The sequence below is a fragment of the Oryctolagus cuniculus genome, chromosome 1 (genome assembly GCF_051225735.1).
Source record: "Oryctolagus cuniculus isolate XC-2025 breed Fujian yellow rabbit chromosome 1, ASM5122573v1, whole genome shotgun sequence".
Lineage (NCBI taxonomy): Eukaryota > Metazoa > Chordata > Mammalia > Lagomorpha > Leporidae > Oryctolagus > Oryctolagus cuniculus.
In genome coordinates this window covers 229,367,400-229,382,638 of record NC_142867.1, presented here as the reverse complement: position 1 = coordinate 229,382,638, position 15,239 = coordinate 229,367,400, and the positions used below count along the sequence as shown (strand labels likewise).

Below are 15,239 nucleotides of genomic sequence, written 5' to 3'. Positions count from 1 at the left end.
GGCATAGCGCAATCAGCTGCCACCTGCAACAGCGGCATTCCATATGAACACCAGTTCAAGTCCCAGCTGCTCCATTTCTGATCCCGCTCCCTGTTAATGTGCCTGGGAAAACAGTGAGGATGGCCCAAGTTGCAGGGCCCCTGCCACCCACGTGGGAGACTCAGAAGTAGTTCCCGATTCCTGGCTTTGGCCTGGCCGAGCCCTGGCCATTGCAGTCATTCAGGGAGTGAACCAGTGACTCTCTTTCTCCTCTTCTCTCTGTAACTCTGCCTTTCAAATAAAATAAAATATAAATCTTAAAAAAAGGATTAACCATTACTGTATGACCATGTTAAAATACTCAAGTATTAGAATGCTACTCTACTTCTGACTAAATTAATAAAATATAATTCTAATTTAGTGTATGGAAATGGCAAAATGTTCTGGTAAAAAATTACCTTTCAAAGATATACTACAAAATAATTACAAGTAAAATAATGTCTGGGATTTGCCTAAACATAATGGAGGAGTGGTTGGGAAAACAGAAAAACAACAGCCATGTATTTCTAATTGTTGAAGCAATTAGCTGGGTCTAATGGACTCAATACATTTTTTTGTATTTGTTTGAAATGTTCCATGTTTAAAAAGAAAATGAAGGGCCCAGTGTTGTGGCACAGCAGGTTAAGCCAGCACCTGTCATGCTGGCAGTCCACAGTAGGACACAGGTTCAAGTTCCAGCTGCTCTGCTTCCAATCCAGCTTCCTGGCAATGTGCTTGGAATAGTGGAAGTTGCCCTAAGTACTTGGGCCCCTGACATCCGTGTGGGAGACAAGCATGGAGTTTCTGGCTCTTGGCTTCAGTCTGGCCCAGACCTGGCTGTTGTGGCCATCTGGGAAGTAAATCAGTAGATGGAGGATACCTCCCTATCTCTCCTCCACTCTGTCTTTAAAATAAATAAACACATTTAAAATAATGATCAATAAAAAGAAAATGTACAGGCCACCATAGTGGTACAGCAGGCTAAGCTACTGCTTGCAACACCAGCATCATATAAGAGCATAAGTTTGAATCCTAAATGCTCCACTTCAGATCCAGCTCCTTGCCAATGGGAAAGCTGAGAAAGATGGTCTGAGTGCTTGGACGCCTGCCACCTATGTGGGAGTTCCAGATTCTCAGCTTCAGCCTGAGCCCTGGCCCACCACTCGCCATTGTGGCCATTTGGGGAGTGAACCACTGGATCAAAGATATCTCTCTTTCTCTCTCCTTCTCCCGGCAATCTTCAAATAAATATTTTTTAAAAAGAAAAAAAATGAAGCTTGTAGTTATAAGATATAATAGCCGGCGCCACGGCTCACTAGGCTAATCCTCTGCCTTGCGGCGCTGGCACACCGGGTTCTAGTCCCGGTCGGGGCGCCGGATTCCGTCCCGGTTGCCCCTCTTCCAGGCCAGCTCTCTGCTGTGGCCAGGGAGTGCAGTGGAGGATGGCCCAAGTGCTTGGGCCCTGCACCCCATGGGAGACCAGGATAAGTACCTGGCTCCTGCCATTGGATCAGTGTGGTACGCCGGCCACAGTGCGCTGGCCGTGGCGGCCATTGGAGGGTGAACCAATGGCAAAGGAAGACCTTTCTCTCTGTCTCTCTCTCTCACTGTCCACTCTGCCTGTCCAAAAAAAAAAAAAAAAGATATAATAAATCTTTCAGAGTTCATAAAACAATACCCTAAAAAGGGTGAAATTTAATATGTAAGTTGTACCTCAATAAACTTGACAAAAAAAAAACTGGTTAACCTTTGGATTTGAATAAAAAAAAACTTCTTTATTTTGAAAGTCATAGCTACAGAAAGAGAGAGAGAAAACAGAGAGTGAGAAATCTTCTATCTTCCGGTTCACTCCCCGAATGGCCACAATGGCCAGTGCTGGGCTAGGCCCAAGCCAGGAACCAGGACTTCTGTTCTGCCACGTGGGTGGTGGGGGCCCACACACTTGGGCATCCTCTGCTAGTTTCCCAGATACATTAGCAGGGAGCTGGATCAGAAGCGAACAGCCAGCACAAGAATCAGCACCCACAAGGGATGCCAGCATCATAGGTAGCAGCTTTACCCACTATGTCAGTATGTCAGCCCCTGAATCGCTTTTTTTTCTAGAGAACTTTGGTACACATTATTTCAATAAGATTTTATAGCTAGAGGCTGGTACTGTGGCATAGTGGGTAAAGCTACCACCTGCAGTGCCAGCATCCCATATGGGCACCAGTTTAAGTCCCAGCTGCTCCACTTCCGATCCAGCTCTCTGCTATGGCCTGGGAAAGCAGTGGAAGATGACCCAAGTGCTTGGGCCTCTGCACCCACATGGGAGATCCGGAGGCTTCGGATTGGCGCAGCTCCGGCCGTTGCGGCCAGTTGGGGAGTGAACCATCGGATGGAGGACCTCTCTCTCTCTCTCTCTCTGCCTCTGCCTCTGCTTCTCCTTCTCTCTCTGTGTAACTCCAACTTTCAAATAAATCTTTAAAAAAAATTTAACCTCTTTGAACTAGTTTCTTTGTGGATACAGTGGGTGATACCATCTCCCGCCAGAGGCTTTCATGAAAATTAAGTAAGAATTTAGAAGATCTCTCTGTGTCCTTCTTTCTATATATCTGTCTTTCAAATAAATATATAAATCTTTTTTAAAAAGATTTTATGGCTATAATCTATAAGAAATTTCATCTAGGGGCTGGCACTGTGGCGTAGCGGGTAAAGCCGCCACCTGCAGCACCGGCATCCCATATGGGTGCCGGTTTAAGTCCCGGCTGCTCCTCTTCCAATCCAACTCTCTGCTATGGCCTGGGAAAGTATGGAATATGGCCCAAGTCCTTGGGCCCCTGCAACCGCTTGCAAGACCCAGAAGAAGCTCCTGGCTCCTGGCTTTGATTCGGTGCATCTCCGGCCGTTCATTCAACTGGGGAGTGAATCAGCAGATGGAAGACCTCTCTCTCTCTGCCTCTCCTTTTCTCTCTGTGTAACTCTGACTTTCAAATAAATAAATAAATCTTAAAAAAAAAAAAAAATTTCATCTTAAGATGAGGTGTTTAGTCTCAGGAGGAGAATACATTCATCACAGACTAAACATGCACATGCCCTACAAACAAGACTTGACAAGAAGCTAATTCAAAAAAACACCTTTCTCATGTTACGGGATCAGTGGAAATAAAATGTGAAGCTGAAAAATATTACCTGTATTTAAGTGCAGTAAACATCCATATGCCTTACACCTTGTTCTATACACTTATCAGAGTTTACCAGTGAGTTCTAACACAAACATTGTGTGCGTCAAGACACTAACACTCCCTCCCATGAAGGGTGAGTAGAAATGAATAAACATTGGATGGCGCCGCGTCTCACTTGGCTAATCCTCTGCCTGCGGCGCTGGCACTCGGGTTCTAGTCCCGGTTGGGGAGCTGGTTCTGTCCCAGTTGCTCCTCTTCCAGCCCAGCTCTCTACTGTGGCCCGGGAGTGCAGTGGAAGATGGCCCAAGTGCTTGGGCCCTGCACCCGCATGGAAAACCAGGAGGAAGCACCTGGCTCCTGGCTTCAGACTGGCACAGCATGCCGGCCACAGTGTGCTGGCCATAACAGCCATCTGGGGGGTGAACCAACGGAAAGGAAGACCTTCTCTCTGTCTCTCTCTGTCTAACTCTGCATGTCAAAAAAAAAAATAATAATAATAATAAACATCAATGTTCCAGAATACTGAATAGCAGTTACCTGCAATTTCTTGTAGTCGATCTTCATCGATGTTTGGATCAAAGTCACTTCCCAAAACATCTGTACTCCAGGTCTCACTCACTGTCTCTGATATGTCCCTGTCATCTGTTAGTCCCATCATGTCACGAATTTCAAACTTCCTTAGCTTATCATCAAGATTATCTTGTGTTGTTGCTATTGGAAACAAAATTAAGCATTTTAAAGGGCAGCAAGGCTATCATTCAACTTTAAACAACTTGATGTCTTTGAACTTCAAGTTGTACATTTTACCAAAACTAAGCACGTAGTACCCTCCTAGACCTCACTAGCCAAGTCAGCTCCCCTTTGACCAGCTGAACCCCTACTTAAAAATAGCAGAGAGCCCTATTTGACCACTGCCAACCATGAATGCAAGACTGAGCCTAGCCCAGATCAAGAACCAACCAGCTGATCCATAAACCTAAGAGCAAAAATCAGTGTTCTGGGGGTGGTCTGTTATATAACACTATTATGCCAATAGTTAACTGATAAACCCATATTACAAAATGTTTTTCAGTTGACTTAGATGACTCCCCTCTGCATTCTAGAGTTCTCTCTCCTTTGCAGACCAATTTCCCTCAGTCAACATTTTAACATTTCACAAAATGTAGAATGCCAACCATATCAGATGTACCCAGAAAGCTTGTTAACAAGGTAATATTCATTCAGCTTCTGCTGTAAGATTATGTTACTTTAGGTTTCTCTTATTTTAATCCTAATTGAAACACTTACAAATGGATCCAGGAAAATACAGTTTTATTTAAGCCAAACACACTCTAAGGGCAATGTTCTTCCTTTCTAAAAATGGTCCAAACAAGGATTTCTAAACATTGAGACTTGGTAAATGAATTTTTAAAGGCTGCCTGGCTGATTCATGCTAAAGTAAAGAATTATTGCCTCAAAGCTGGCTGAGGGCATATTTTCCTAAACAAGTGGTCTTTAGTGGGCAAATTCAAATAACTTTCTCAGATTAATCTTAAAGCACAAAAGGATATCACCCTCTCCTCCCCTCTAACTAAATACTTTCCTACCTCTGGCTTGCGACTAAAGTACAGGCTTCCTGTCTCCACTACAGGGATCCACGCACTTTTCAGTCCTCACTTCACCTATTTCCCTCGACAATCCCTGAACAAGTACTGTGGTTTTCCACCTTTCTAACTTGCTCATCCTTCTCTTAGAATAACCTGTCTCCAACTTCTGCCAGCTGCAATATAAGCCAAACTTTAAGGCTGGTATTTTCTTCCAATAAACTTTTCTCTATCCTTTCAACCACATGTATCCCTCACTCAAAATTGCCAAAGCACTTTTACATACATTTAATCATTTGTGTACCATTCTGTCCCTATTCTAAGTTCCTTGACCCCGAGTATTTATCATTCTATCCCTTAAATATTACAGAATTGAAATACCAAATATTACAGAATGTAAAGTAATTCACATTAATTATTCTATGTAATTTAAGCCTAAACAATTGACTTATCAATTAAACATTTTAAGAACTCAAGGAACCATGAATAAATGCAAGTTTAATGGTCCCTAGTTAATCATCTGAAATTTATTCTCTTGACTGAACTGTCAACTTATATGCAAACATTGTGTATCCTGCAATCGGGGAATTATTTACTGCTTGGGAAATTATGCTCAACCTCATTTTACCTTGCTCATGCTCTAACAGCTGTAGAGCTTCAACACCATTGCTTCCAGAAGGTCCTGCTCCTAGTTCTGACACAGACTCTGCTTCCAGGTCTAGAGAGGATACTGAATTGGAGCGATTTGAAGGACCTGGAGAAATGTTTATAATGAGTTATCCTTTTAAAACAGCCATGAGCTATCACCCAAGTTTCCATGCCTTGATAAGAAACTAAAGATTGATTAAAATCCCTTTATTTGGCATCTATACCTTAAAAATATACATGCCCTTTGAGCCAGCAATTATTCTTTTGGGAATTTATCCTAAGTCACTAAACAAAAATTAGTCTAAGGTTACGTGCTACAGAGCTTCTTATAATATCTGAAAAATAGGAGCAATATACATGCTTACTCATAAGATATTGAAATAAATTATGATATGCTCATTTGAAGTTAAAGAAAACAGCCATTAAAAATTAAGAATGTAGGCCGGCGCCACAGCTCAATAGGCTAATCCTCCACCTACGGCGCCGGCACTCCAGGGTTCTAGTCCCAGTTAGGGCACTGGATTCTGTCCCAGTTGCTCCTCCTCCAATCTAGCTCTCTGCTGTGGCCCGGGAAGGCAGTGGAGGATGGCCCAAGTTCTTGGGCCCTGCACCCACAAGGAAGACCAGGAGGAAGCATCTGGCTCCTGGCTTCAGATCACGCAGCGTGCCAGCCGCATTACACCAGCCGTAGTGGCCATTTTGGGGGATAAACCAATGGAAGGAAGACCTTTCTCTCTCTCTCTCTCTCACTGTCTAACTCTGCCTGTCAAAAAAAAAAAAAAAAAAATTAAGAATGTAGAGGCCAGCGTTGTGGCACAGTGGGTACAATGCTGCATCGCGTATCCAAGAACCAGTTCAAATCCCAGCTGCTTCGTTTCCAATCCTTGCTAACGTGCCTAGGAAGCAGCAGGAGACAGAATAAGTACTTAAGACCCTGGCTTCAGCCTGGCCTATCCCTGGCTGTTGCAGCCATCTGGGGAGTGAACCAGAAGATGGACGATCTCAATCTCTCAATCTCTTCCTCCATCCCTACCTCTCTCTGTCATTCTGCCTTCCAAATAAATAAAATAAGTCCTAAAACAAATTAAGATTGTAAAATTACAAAAAGAAGTGTTAGTGTTACATTAACAAACAAGGACATAAAATAGCATAAATCTAATTTTGCTACAAATAAACCAAAATGTCAGCTGTAATTAAGAGGATGATGAGAGTACAGATAAATGTATTTCTTTTCTGCATTTTCTAGAATGACATACAATACTTATGTGATTTTTTTAAAAGGTTAGTAAATGGAGAAGTTATCACATTTTTTGTTTACTTTTAAACAATTGTAAATTTGAACTTTCTTTTTACTAAAAAAAATTTGGGGGCAAGAGTTGTAGCACAGGGATTCAGCTACCACTTGGGATGTGGCAGCTCATGTTAGAGCACAGGTTTGATTCTTCCTGGCTCTTCTTTCTTACCTTATCTTCTCTTTTTCCCTCTGCTTCTCTCTCTTAACTTCCTTCTTTCCTCCTTCCTTTCTTCCTTGTGAGATTTATTTATTTATCCAAAAGACAGAGTTAGAGAGAGTGAGTGAGCAAGTGGGTTATCTTCCATCCACTGGTTCACTCCCCAACAGTCACATCAGTTAGGGCTGGGCCAGGCCAAAGGAGGAGCCAAGAACTCCATCCAGGTCTCCCATATGGGGGGCAGGGCCCAAGTACTTGGGCCATCCTCAACTGTCTTCCCAGCTGTACTAGCAGAGAGCTGGATTGGAAATGGAACAGCTGGGACTCACACCAACATCCAGATGGGATGCTGGCACCATAGGTAGCTGAGTAACCCGCTTTGCCACAGTGTCAGCCCCATCCTTGACTTTCAGTCAAGCTTCCTGCTAATGCATCCTGGGAAGCAGATACGATGGCCTGTTAGCTTGGCCCCTGCCACCCATGTGGGAAACCCAGAGGGAGTTTAGGGTTCCAGACTTCATACTGGCCCAGCCCTGGCCGTTGTGGGCATCTGAGGAATCAACCAGCAGACGTCAATCTCTTTCTGTCTCTCTGTGCCACTCTGCCTTTCAAGTAGAAAATAAACATCTCCAAAAATGATATACTGTCACTTCACATTCTTGGCTTTTAATTTTCTCTTGGCCGGCGCCATGGCTCAATAGGCTAATCCTCCACCTGCGGCGCCAGCATCCCAGGTTCTAGTCCCAGTCGGGGCGCTAGGTTCTGTCCCGCTTACTCCTCTTCCAGGCCAGCTCTCTGCTGTGGCCCAGGAGTGCAGTGGAGGATGGCCCAAGTGCTTGGGCCCTGCACCCCATGGGAGACCAGGAGGAAGCACCTGGCTCCTGGCTTTGGATCAGCGTGGTGCACCAGCTGCAGTGCGCCGGCCACAGCGGCCACTAGGCAGTGAACCAATGGCAAAGGAAGACCTTTCTCTCTGTCTCTCTCTCTCACTGTCCACTCTGTCAAAAAAAAAATTTCTCTTTTGGGGCCGGCACTGTGGCACAGCGGGTTAAAGCCCTGGCCTGAAGTGCCGGCATCCCATATGGGCACCAGTTCGAGTCCCGGCTGCTCCTCTTAAGATCCAGCTCTCTGCTGTGGCCTGGGAAAGCAGTAGAGGATGGCTCAAGTCCTTGGGCCCCTGCACCCATGTGGGAGACCCAGAAGACGCTCCTGGCTCCTGACTTCAGCTCAGCTCAGCTCCGGCCATTGTGGCCATTTGGGGAATGAACCAGCGGATGGAAGACTTCTCTCTCTGTCTCTACCTCTCTCTGTAACTCTGTCTTTCAAATAATAAAAATAAATCTTTAAAAAAATGTTTCTCTTTTATTCCTATTAGCATTATATTCTGCTTCATAAAGGTGTGGATATGTGAATAAAGAAATGAAGGACATTAAAATTATATACAACATCCTGAAATACAAATACATCTATTTTTTTCCCATTTATACATGCATTACATCCTTCTAAAGGAGCTCTATAAGCTTTGGTATATATTAATATAGAGAAACAAAACTTGTTATTCTATTTTTAAGTCTGAAAGAAGACTTAGATTTTCTCTGTTTTATATGACCAAAGGCCTCTCACTATCTTAGTTTTATTTAGAAAACAATCTTCACAGTCAGCTGTTCAAGCTCATTAAAGGAAAATTTTTACTCTCTTCAGTGAGAGGCACAGATAGTATAATTCTAATTTATAAGGCTCCTTTAAAGAACACAAAACATTACTTGAATCACACAACTCCTTGAATGAAGTAACCCTTCACCTTCAGATATGCCTTCCAGATTATCACTGCAGAGGGAAAAGCGCAAGGTTTTATCAGGTTTACCGTGGAGTTTGTTTTCATCAACAGGGACATCTCCTTGTCCTCCATCCGAAAGTTGCATGTTTAGGACCTGAAAAATAAAATGTCAATTTGGGTTTATCACAAATGAAACATCACTGATAAGAAAATAAACCACAAGGACCAGTGCCATGGTACAGTAAGTTAATCCTCTGCCTGCGGCGCCACCATCCCATATGGGCGCCAGTTCATGTCCCGGCTGCCCCTCTTGCAATCCAGCTCTCAGCTATGGCCTGGTTAAGTAGAAGATGGCCCAATGACTGGGGCCCTGCATCCGCGTGGGAGACCAGGAAGAAGCACCTGGCTCCTGGCTTTGGATCGGCGCAGCTCTGGCCATTGTAGCCATTTGGGGAGTGAACCAATGAAAGGAAGACCTTTTTCTCTGTCTCTGCCTCTCACTGTCTAACTCTACCTCTCAAATTTAAAAAAAAAGGAAAGAAAACAAACTACAGGATGCTTATTTAAATTCCTCTTAACACTTTAAAAAAAAAAAAGATTTACTTATTTGAAAGGCAGAGTTACAGAGAGGCAGAAGCAGAGAGAGAGAGAGAGAGAGAGAGAGAGGTCTTCCATCTGCTGGTTCACTCCCCAGATGGCCACAACGGCCAGCAGTGGACCAGGCCAAAGCCAAGAGTCAGGAGCTTCTTCTGGGTCTCCAACATGGGTGCAGTGGCTCAAGGACTTGAGTCATCCTCTACTGCTTTCCCAGGCCATTGCAGAGACCTGAACTGAAGTGGAACAGCCAGGACCTGAACAGGTGCCCACATGGGATGCCAGCACTGCAGGCAGTAGCTTTTACCCACTATGCCACAACACCAGCCCTTTAAATTATACCTTTTCAAAAAAAGATTTATTTATTTGAGAGGCAGAATTAAAGAGAGACAGACAGACGGATCTTCCAACTACTGGTGCATTCCCCAAATGGCCTCAATGTCTAGGGCTAGAATGGCTATAGCTGGGCCAGGTTGACCAGGATCTAGGAACTTCTTCCAGGTCTCCCATGTGGGTGCTAGGGACCAAGCACTTGGGCCATCTTCGCCTGCTTTCCTAGGCACATTAGCAGGAAGCAGGATCAGAAGTGGTAGAGCCTGAACACGAATCAGTGCCCATATGAGATGCGGCACCTCGGACAGCATCTTAATCCATTGTACCACAACTCTGGACCCTTAAATTATACTTTCACCTGAAAATTCATTTATAAGGGCTATCAAGCTTATAATTACCCTGGAAAAAGAGTATATCAGTTAAAAATGGAGGAATGCCCTTCCATTACCCATCCAGTGTTAAGAGACTGAATAGGCTGTCAGACACCTGAGGAGCTATGGATAGGACTACAGGGATCAAGAAGGCTTTGTTGTCAGCAGGTTGGTCCTAGTCTGTCACGGGTTAACTGTGCAACAATGAACAAACTGTTTAAGCTCTCTAAGCCCCAGGTTCTTCATCTATAAAATGGTGACAGTAGCAGTAAGTATGCTGTGGCATTGTTCAGGACTAAATAAAAAGAAACATACTGCATTTGGCATGGTAAATGACTTATTAAATTTGCAGTGTATTTTTTCAGAAGTCAATAAACTAATTCAAGCAGAAATAACACATAATCATGTCCTTATAGCCACCAGGATCAAATCCATTCCATTTAAACCCTGACCTGATTGCCACAGAAGAAGCTGAAGAATGATTTCACAGCCACCTCTAGTGTAGAGCTGATGGCCTTTGTATAATGTTTTCAGGGTCAGCATTGTGGCCTAGTGGGTTAAGCCTCTGTCTGCAAAGCCAGCATCCCATATGGGTGCCTGTTCACCGTCCAGCTGCTCCACTTCTATTCTGCTCCCTGCTAATATACCTGGGAAAGCAGCAGAGGATGGCCCAAGTACTTGGATCCCTGCTACCCATGTGGTAGAAACAAAAGAAGCTATAGGCTCCAGGCTTGGGACCAGCCTAGCCCCAGCCGCTGCACCCATTTGGGGAGTGAACTAGCAGGTGAAAGATCTCTTTCTGTCTCTCCTCTTTCTGTAACTCTGCCTTTCAAATAAATAAATAAATATATATTTTTTTAATTTTTAAAAATTTATTTGAGAGAGAGTTACAGAAAGGGGGGGGGGGGGGTCTTCCATCCACTGGTTCACTCCCCAATTGGGCGCAATGGTTAGGGTTGTGCTGATCCGAAGCCAAGAGCCAGGAGCTTCTTCCAGGTCTCCCACAAAGGTGTAGGGGCCCAAGCACTTGGGCCTGAGGCACCAGCATCCCATATGGGTGCCGGTTCGAGACCCGGCTGCTCCACTTCTGATCCAGCTCCCTGCTATGGCCTGAGGAAGCAGAAGATGGCCCAAGTCCTTGGGCCTCTGCACCCACATGAGAGACCCAGAAGCAGCTCCTGGCTCCTGGCTTCGGATCGGCGCAGCACTGGCTGTTGCGGCCAACTGGGGAGTGAACCATCAGATCGAAGACCTCTCTCTCTCTGCCTCTCCTCTCTCTGTGTAATTCTATGACTTTCAAATAAATAATTAAATCTTTGAAAAATATTTATTTATTTGAAAGGCAGAGTTATAGAGAGCCAGGGACAGAGAGAGAGAGAGAGGTCTTCCATCCACTGGTTCACTCCCCAAATGGCCACAATAGCCAGAGCTGAGCTTATCCAAAGCCAGGAGCCAGGAGCCTCTTCCAGGTCTCCCATACAGGTGCAGGGGCTTAAAGAGTTGGCCCATCTTCTACTGCCTTCCTAGGCCATAGCAGAGAGCTGGATCAGAAGTGGAGAAGCCGTGACTCAAACCAGCACCCAGATGGAATGCCAGCACTGCAGGTGGAGGCTTTACCACTAAGCCACAGCACCAACCCCTTGGCTTTCCATTAATGAGTAAATTAGGTATTTTTTTACATTGTTCTATACATTTATATGTGTGATGCTTTTACAAAGTCATTTAAAAAGGTATTTCCTACTTGTGTGAAATTAGACATAAGCATTTTCAATTTTGTATTTTTCAGATAATTTAGAAGATCTGTTTTTAAAGATGTATTTTATTTATTTGAAAGGCAGAGTTAGAGAGAGAGAACTCTTCCATCTTTTGGTTCACTCCCTAACTGGTTACAATGGCTGGAGGTGAGCCAGGCCAAAGCCAAGAGCCAGGAGCTTCTTCCGGGTCTCCCATGTGGCTGCAGAGGGCCCAGGTACTTGGGCCATCTTCTGCTGCTTTCTCAGGTGCATTAGCAGGGAGCTAGATCAGAAGAGGAGCAGCTGGGACTCAAACCAGCACCCATATGGGCTGCCAATGCTGCAGGCAGCAGGTTTACCCACTATGCTACAGCACCAGCCCCAATTTAGAACTTTTCTTTTTTAAAAGATTTATTTATTTATTTGAAAGTCAGAAAGAAAATCACAGAGAGAGAGAGAGAGAGAGAGATTGACTCAATCTGGGTTTCCTACATAGGTGGCAGGGACCCAAGCAGTTAAGCCATCAGCTGCTGTCTCCCGGGTGTGCATTAGCAAGAAGTTGGATGGGAGGCAGGGAAGCTGAGACTCGAATTCAGACACTCTAATATGGGATCTGCCTGTCTCAAAGGCATCATTTTTTGTTTGTTTATTTGTTTAAAAGGCAGACTAATAAAAGGAAGAGACAGAGGGAGAAAGAGAGAGAGAGAGATCCACTGGTTCACTCTCTCAAACAGCTGCAATGGCTGGGGCTGGGCCGAGCTGAAGCCAGGAGCCAGGAACTCCATCCATGTTTCCCACATGGGTGGCAGGGGCCCAAGCATTGGCATCTTCTTCCACTGCTTTCCTAGGCAAATTAGCAGAAAACTGGGTTGGGAGCAGAGTAGCCAGGACTCGAATAGTACTCCCATATGGGATGCCAGCATTGCAGGCAGTGGCTTAACCCACTGTGCCAAAATTGCCAAGCAAGCAATTCTGTGATATTATATGGAAAGCTACTGAAACCATTCACACTGGAACATAAAACACAAAATTCTAATTTCATGTCTCTACAAAGAATCTAGAAACTCTAAGCTAAATTAAAACCACAGAAGAGTTGAAAAAACTTTAAATCAATCTAGTCTATTAGTTCTTAGCTGGGGAGAAATGCCTTTTGCATGTGAGTGAGGACAGCTTTGGTTCTTAAAGTAACTAGCCACCTGTGACACCTGCACCTGTGACACCTAGATCCCATAGAGGTGCCAGTTAATGTCCTGGCTGCCCACTTCTGATCCAGTTCCCTGCAAATGGCCTGGGAAAAGCAGCAGAAGATGGCAAGTGTTTGGACTCTTGCTACCCATGTGGGAGACCTGGTTCTAACTCCTGGTTTATGGCTTCAGCCTGGCCCAGCCCTGGCTGCTGCAGCCATTTGGGGAGTGAACAAGTGGATGGAAGATCTCTCTTTCTCTCTTTTTCAAAATAAATAAATCTTAAAAACAAAAACAAAAGCATTTATCTAGAAAGTTCTACCGGTCCCAGGGGCACAGCATTTAAAAAAAAAAAAAAGTCCTGCAATTCATGGAACAGGCATCAAAATGAAGAGAATACTAACACCACCTCAATTTAAAAAAAATGAAAAAAAAAATTTTTTTTTTGAAAAGGCAGAGTTACAGAGAGGCAGAGGGAGAGAGAAAAAGAGGTCTTCCATCCACTGGTTCACTCCCCCAATGGCTGTAACGATGAAGCTGGAGGTGGGCCAGGCCAAAGCCTAGAGCCAGGAGCTTCTTCCAGGTCTCTCACGTGGGTGCAGGGCCATCCTCCACTGCTTTCCTAAGTCTAACACAGAGCTGGATCAGAAGTGGGGCAGCTGGGTATCAAACTGGCACTCATATGAGATACTGGCAGTTTTTCCTGAGACACCACAGCAGCGGCTCCAAAATCTTATTTTTTTAACATAAGCATTATGATACTTAATTTCAGATGTCAACTTAACTGAATTAAGGAGCAGCTAAAAACCTAGAAAAGCATTCTATTCTGTGTGTCTATAGAAGATGTTAGTGTGAGTCTGAGTGGACCAGGTAGGGAAGACCTGCCCTCAATGTGGGTGGGCACCATCCAACCAGCTGGAGCAACAGACAGAACAAATGAGGGTAACTGGTAAATTCTCCCCACCCCCAAGCTGGGATACACTTGACTCCTGCCTCGGACATTAGAATCCAGGCGTGTCCAAACACCAGGACTTAAACCAGTGAGCTCCTCCCCAGGTTCTCAGGCTTTAGGCCTTGAACAAAGACTTATACCATTGGCTTTCCTGATTTAGGCTTTTGGACTTGGACTGAATCATACTGCTGGTAACCCAAGTTCTCTGGTCTGGCAGACAACCTGCTGTGGGATTTCTCAGCTGCCATAATCATGTCAGTTTCCTAGTAAGTCCTGTCATCTATCTATATATACATAACCTTCTAGTTCTGTCTCTGGAGAACCCTGAAGAATATAGGCATTTTCAGCTATAAATTTAACCTGTGAGCATAGCTTGTACCCATCAAGTCTGGTATGTCGACCTTCATTTTCTTTTTTTTTTTTTTTTTTTTTTTTGACAAGCAGAGTGGACAGTGAGAGAGAGAGACAGAGAGAAAGGTCTTCCTTTGCCATTGGTTCACCCTCCAATGGCCGCCGCAGCTGGCGCGCACCGCGCTGATCCAATTGCAGGAGCCAGGTACTTATCCTGGTCTCCCATGGGGTGCAGGGCCCAAGCACTTGGGCCATCCTCCACTGCCTTCCCGGGCCACAGCAGAGAGCTGGCCTGGAAGAGGGGCAACCAGGACAGAATCCGGCGCCCCGACCGGGACTAGAACCCTGTGTGCCGGCGCCGCAAGGCGGAGGATTAGCCTAGTGAGCCACGGCGCCGGCCGGCCTTCATTTTCATTCCTCTCTAAGTACCTCCCATGTTCTGATTCTTCTTCATCTATTTGTCAGGAGTACATTTAATTTCCACATACTTCTGAATTTTCCAGTTTTCCTTCTGTTAACTGATTTTTAGTACATATTATTGTGGCTGGAAGAAATGCTTTGTTATGATTCCAATCTTCTTAAACTTGTTGAGACTTGCAGTATGGCTTAATATATATGGTCTAAAGACAGACAATGTTCTTTGTGCACTTGAGAGGAATGTCTGCTGTGCTATATAGTTGGGTGGAGTACTCTACAAACGCATGCTAGGTCTAGTTAGGTTTACAGTGTTCAAATCCTTCATTAATCTTTGTTGTCTAGTTGTTCTATCCATTATAGAAAGTAGGTTACCAAATTCTCAACTACATCTACATCTCCCTTTAATTCTGTCAGGTTTTGCTTCATACTACGGGCTACTGTTGGGTTATATGCGTTCATAATGGCTGTAACTACTGGATGAATTGAGCATTTATCTTCACAAAATGTCCTTTGTCTCTTGTGCTCTTTCTGTTTCCCATACTCGATAATCTCAACTGATTCATCTTCAAGTCCACTGGTTCTTCTGCCTGCTCAAATCTGCTAGTGGACCACTCTAAAGAATTTTTTATTCCACTTGTACTTTTCAACTCAAAGATTTTTTAA

The 15,239-nt window shown here is 44.5% G+C and overlaps 1 protein-coding gene across 11 annotated transcripts in view; it reads right to left on the bottom strand.

Moving 5' to 3' along the window:
- The window catches only part of GAPVD1 (GTPase activating protein and VPS9 domains 1), a 100,195-nt gene that overhangs the window by 38,935 nt on the left and 46,021 nt on the right, over positions 1–15,239 (bottom strand). For 6 of the 11 annotated variants that reach the window (XR_016212124.1, XR_016212126.1, XM_017350057.4 and 3 more), the window contains exons 8-10: positions 8,666–8,795; positions 5,394–5,519; positions 3,720–3,893 (exon numbers count right to left, since the gene is read on the bottom strand). Coding sequence is in view for 7 of the 11 variants with exons in the window: in XM_017350057.4 (XP_017205546.2) it covers positions 3,720–3,893; positions 5,394–5,519; positions 8,666–8,795 (430 nt within the window). In the remaining 4 variants the exon portion in view is untranslated. The remainder of the gene's footprint in view (positions 1–3,719; positions 3,894–5,393; positions 5,520–8,665; positions 8,796–15,239) is intronic. The other 5 variants (XR_016212129.1, XR_016212130.1, XM_017350059.4 and 2 more) reach the window with 1 other exon arrangement.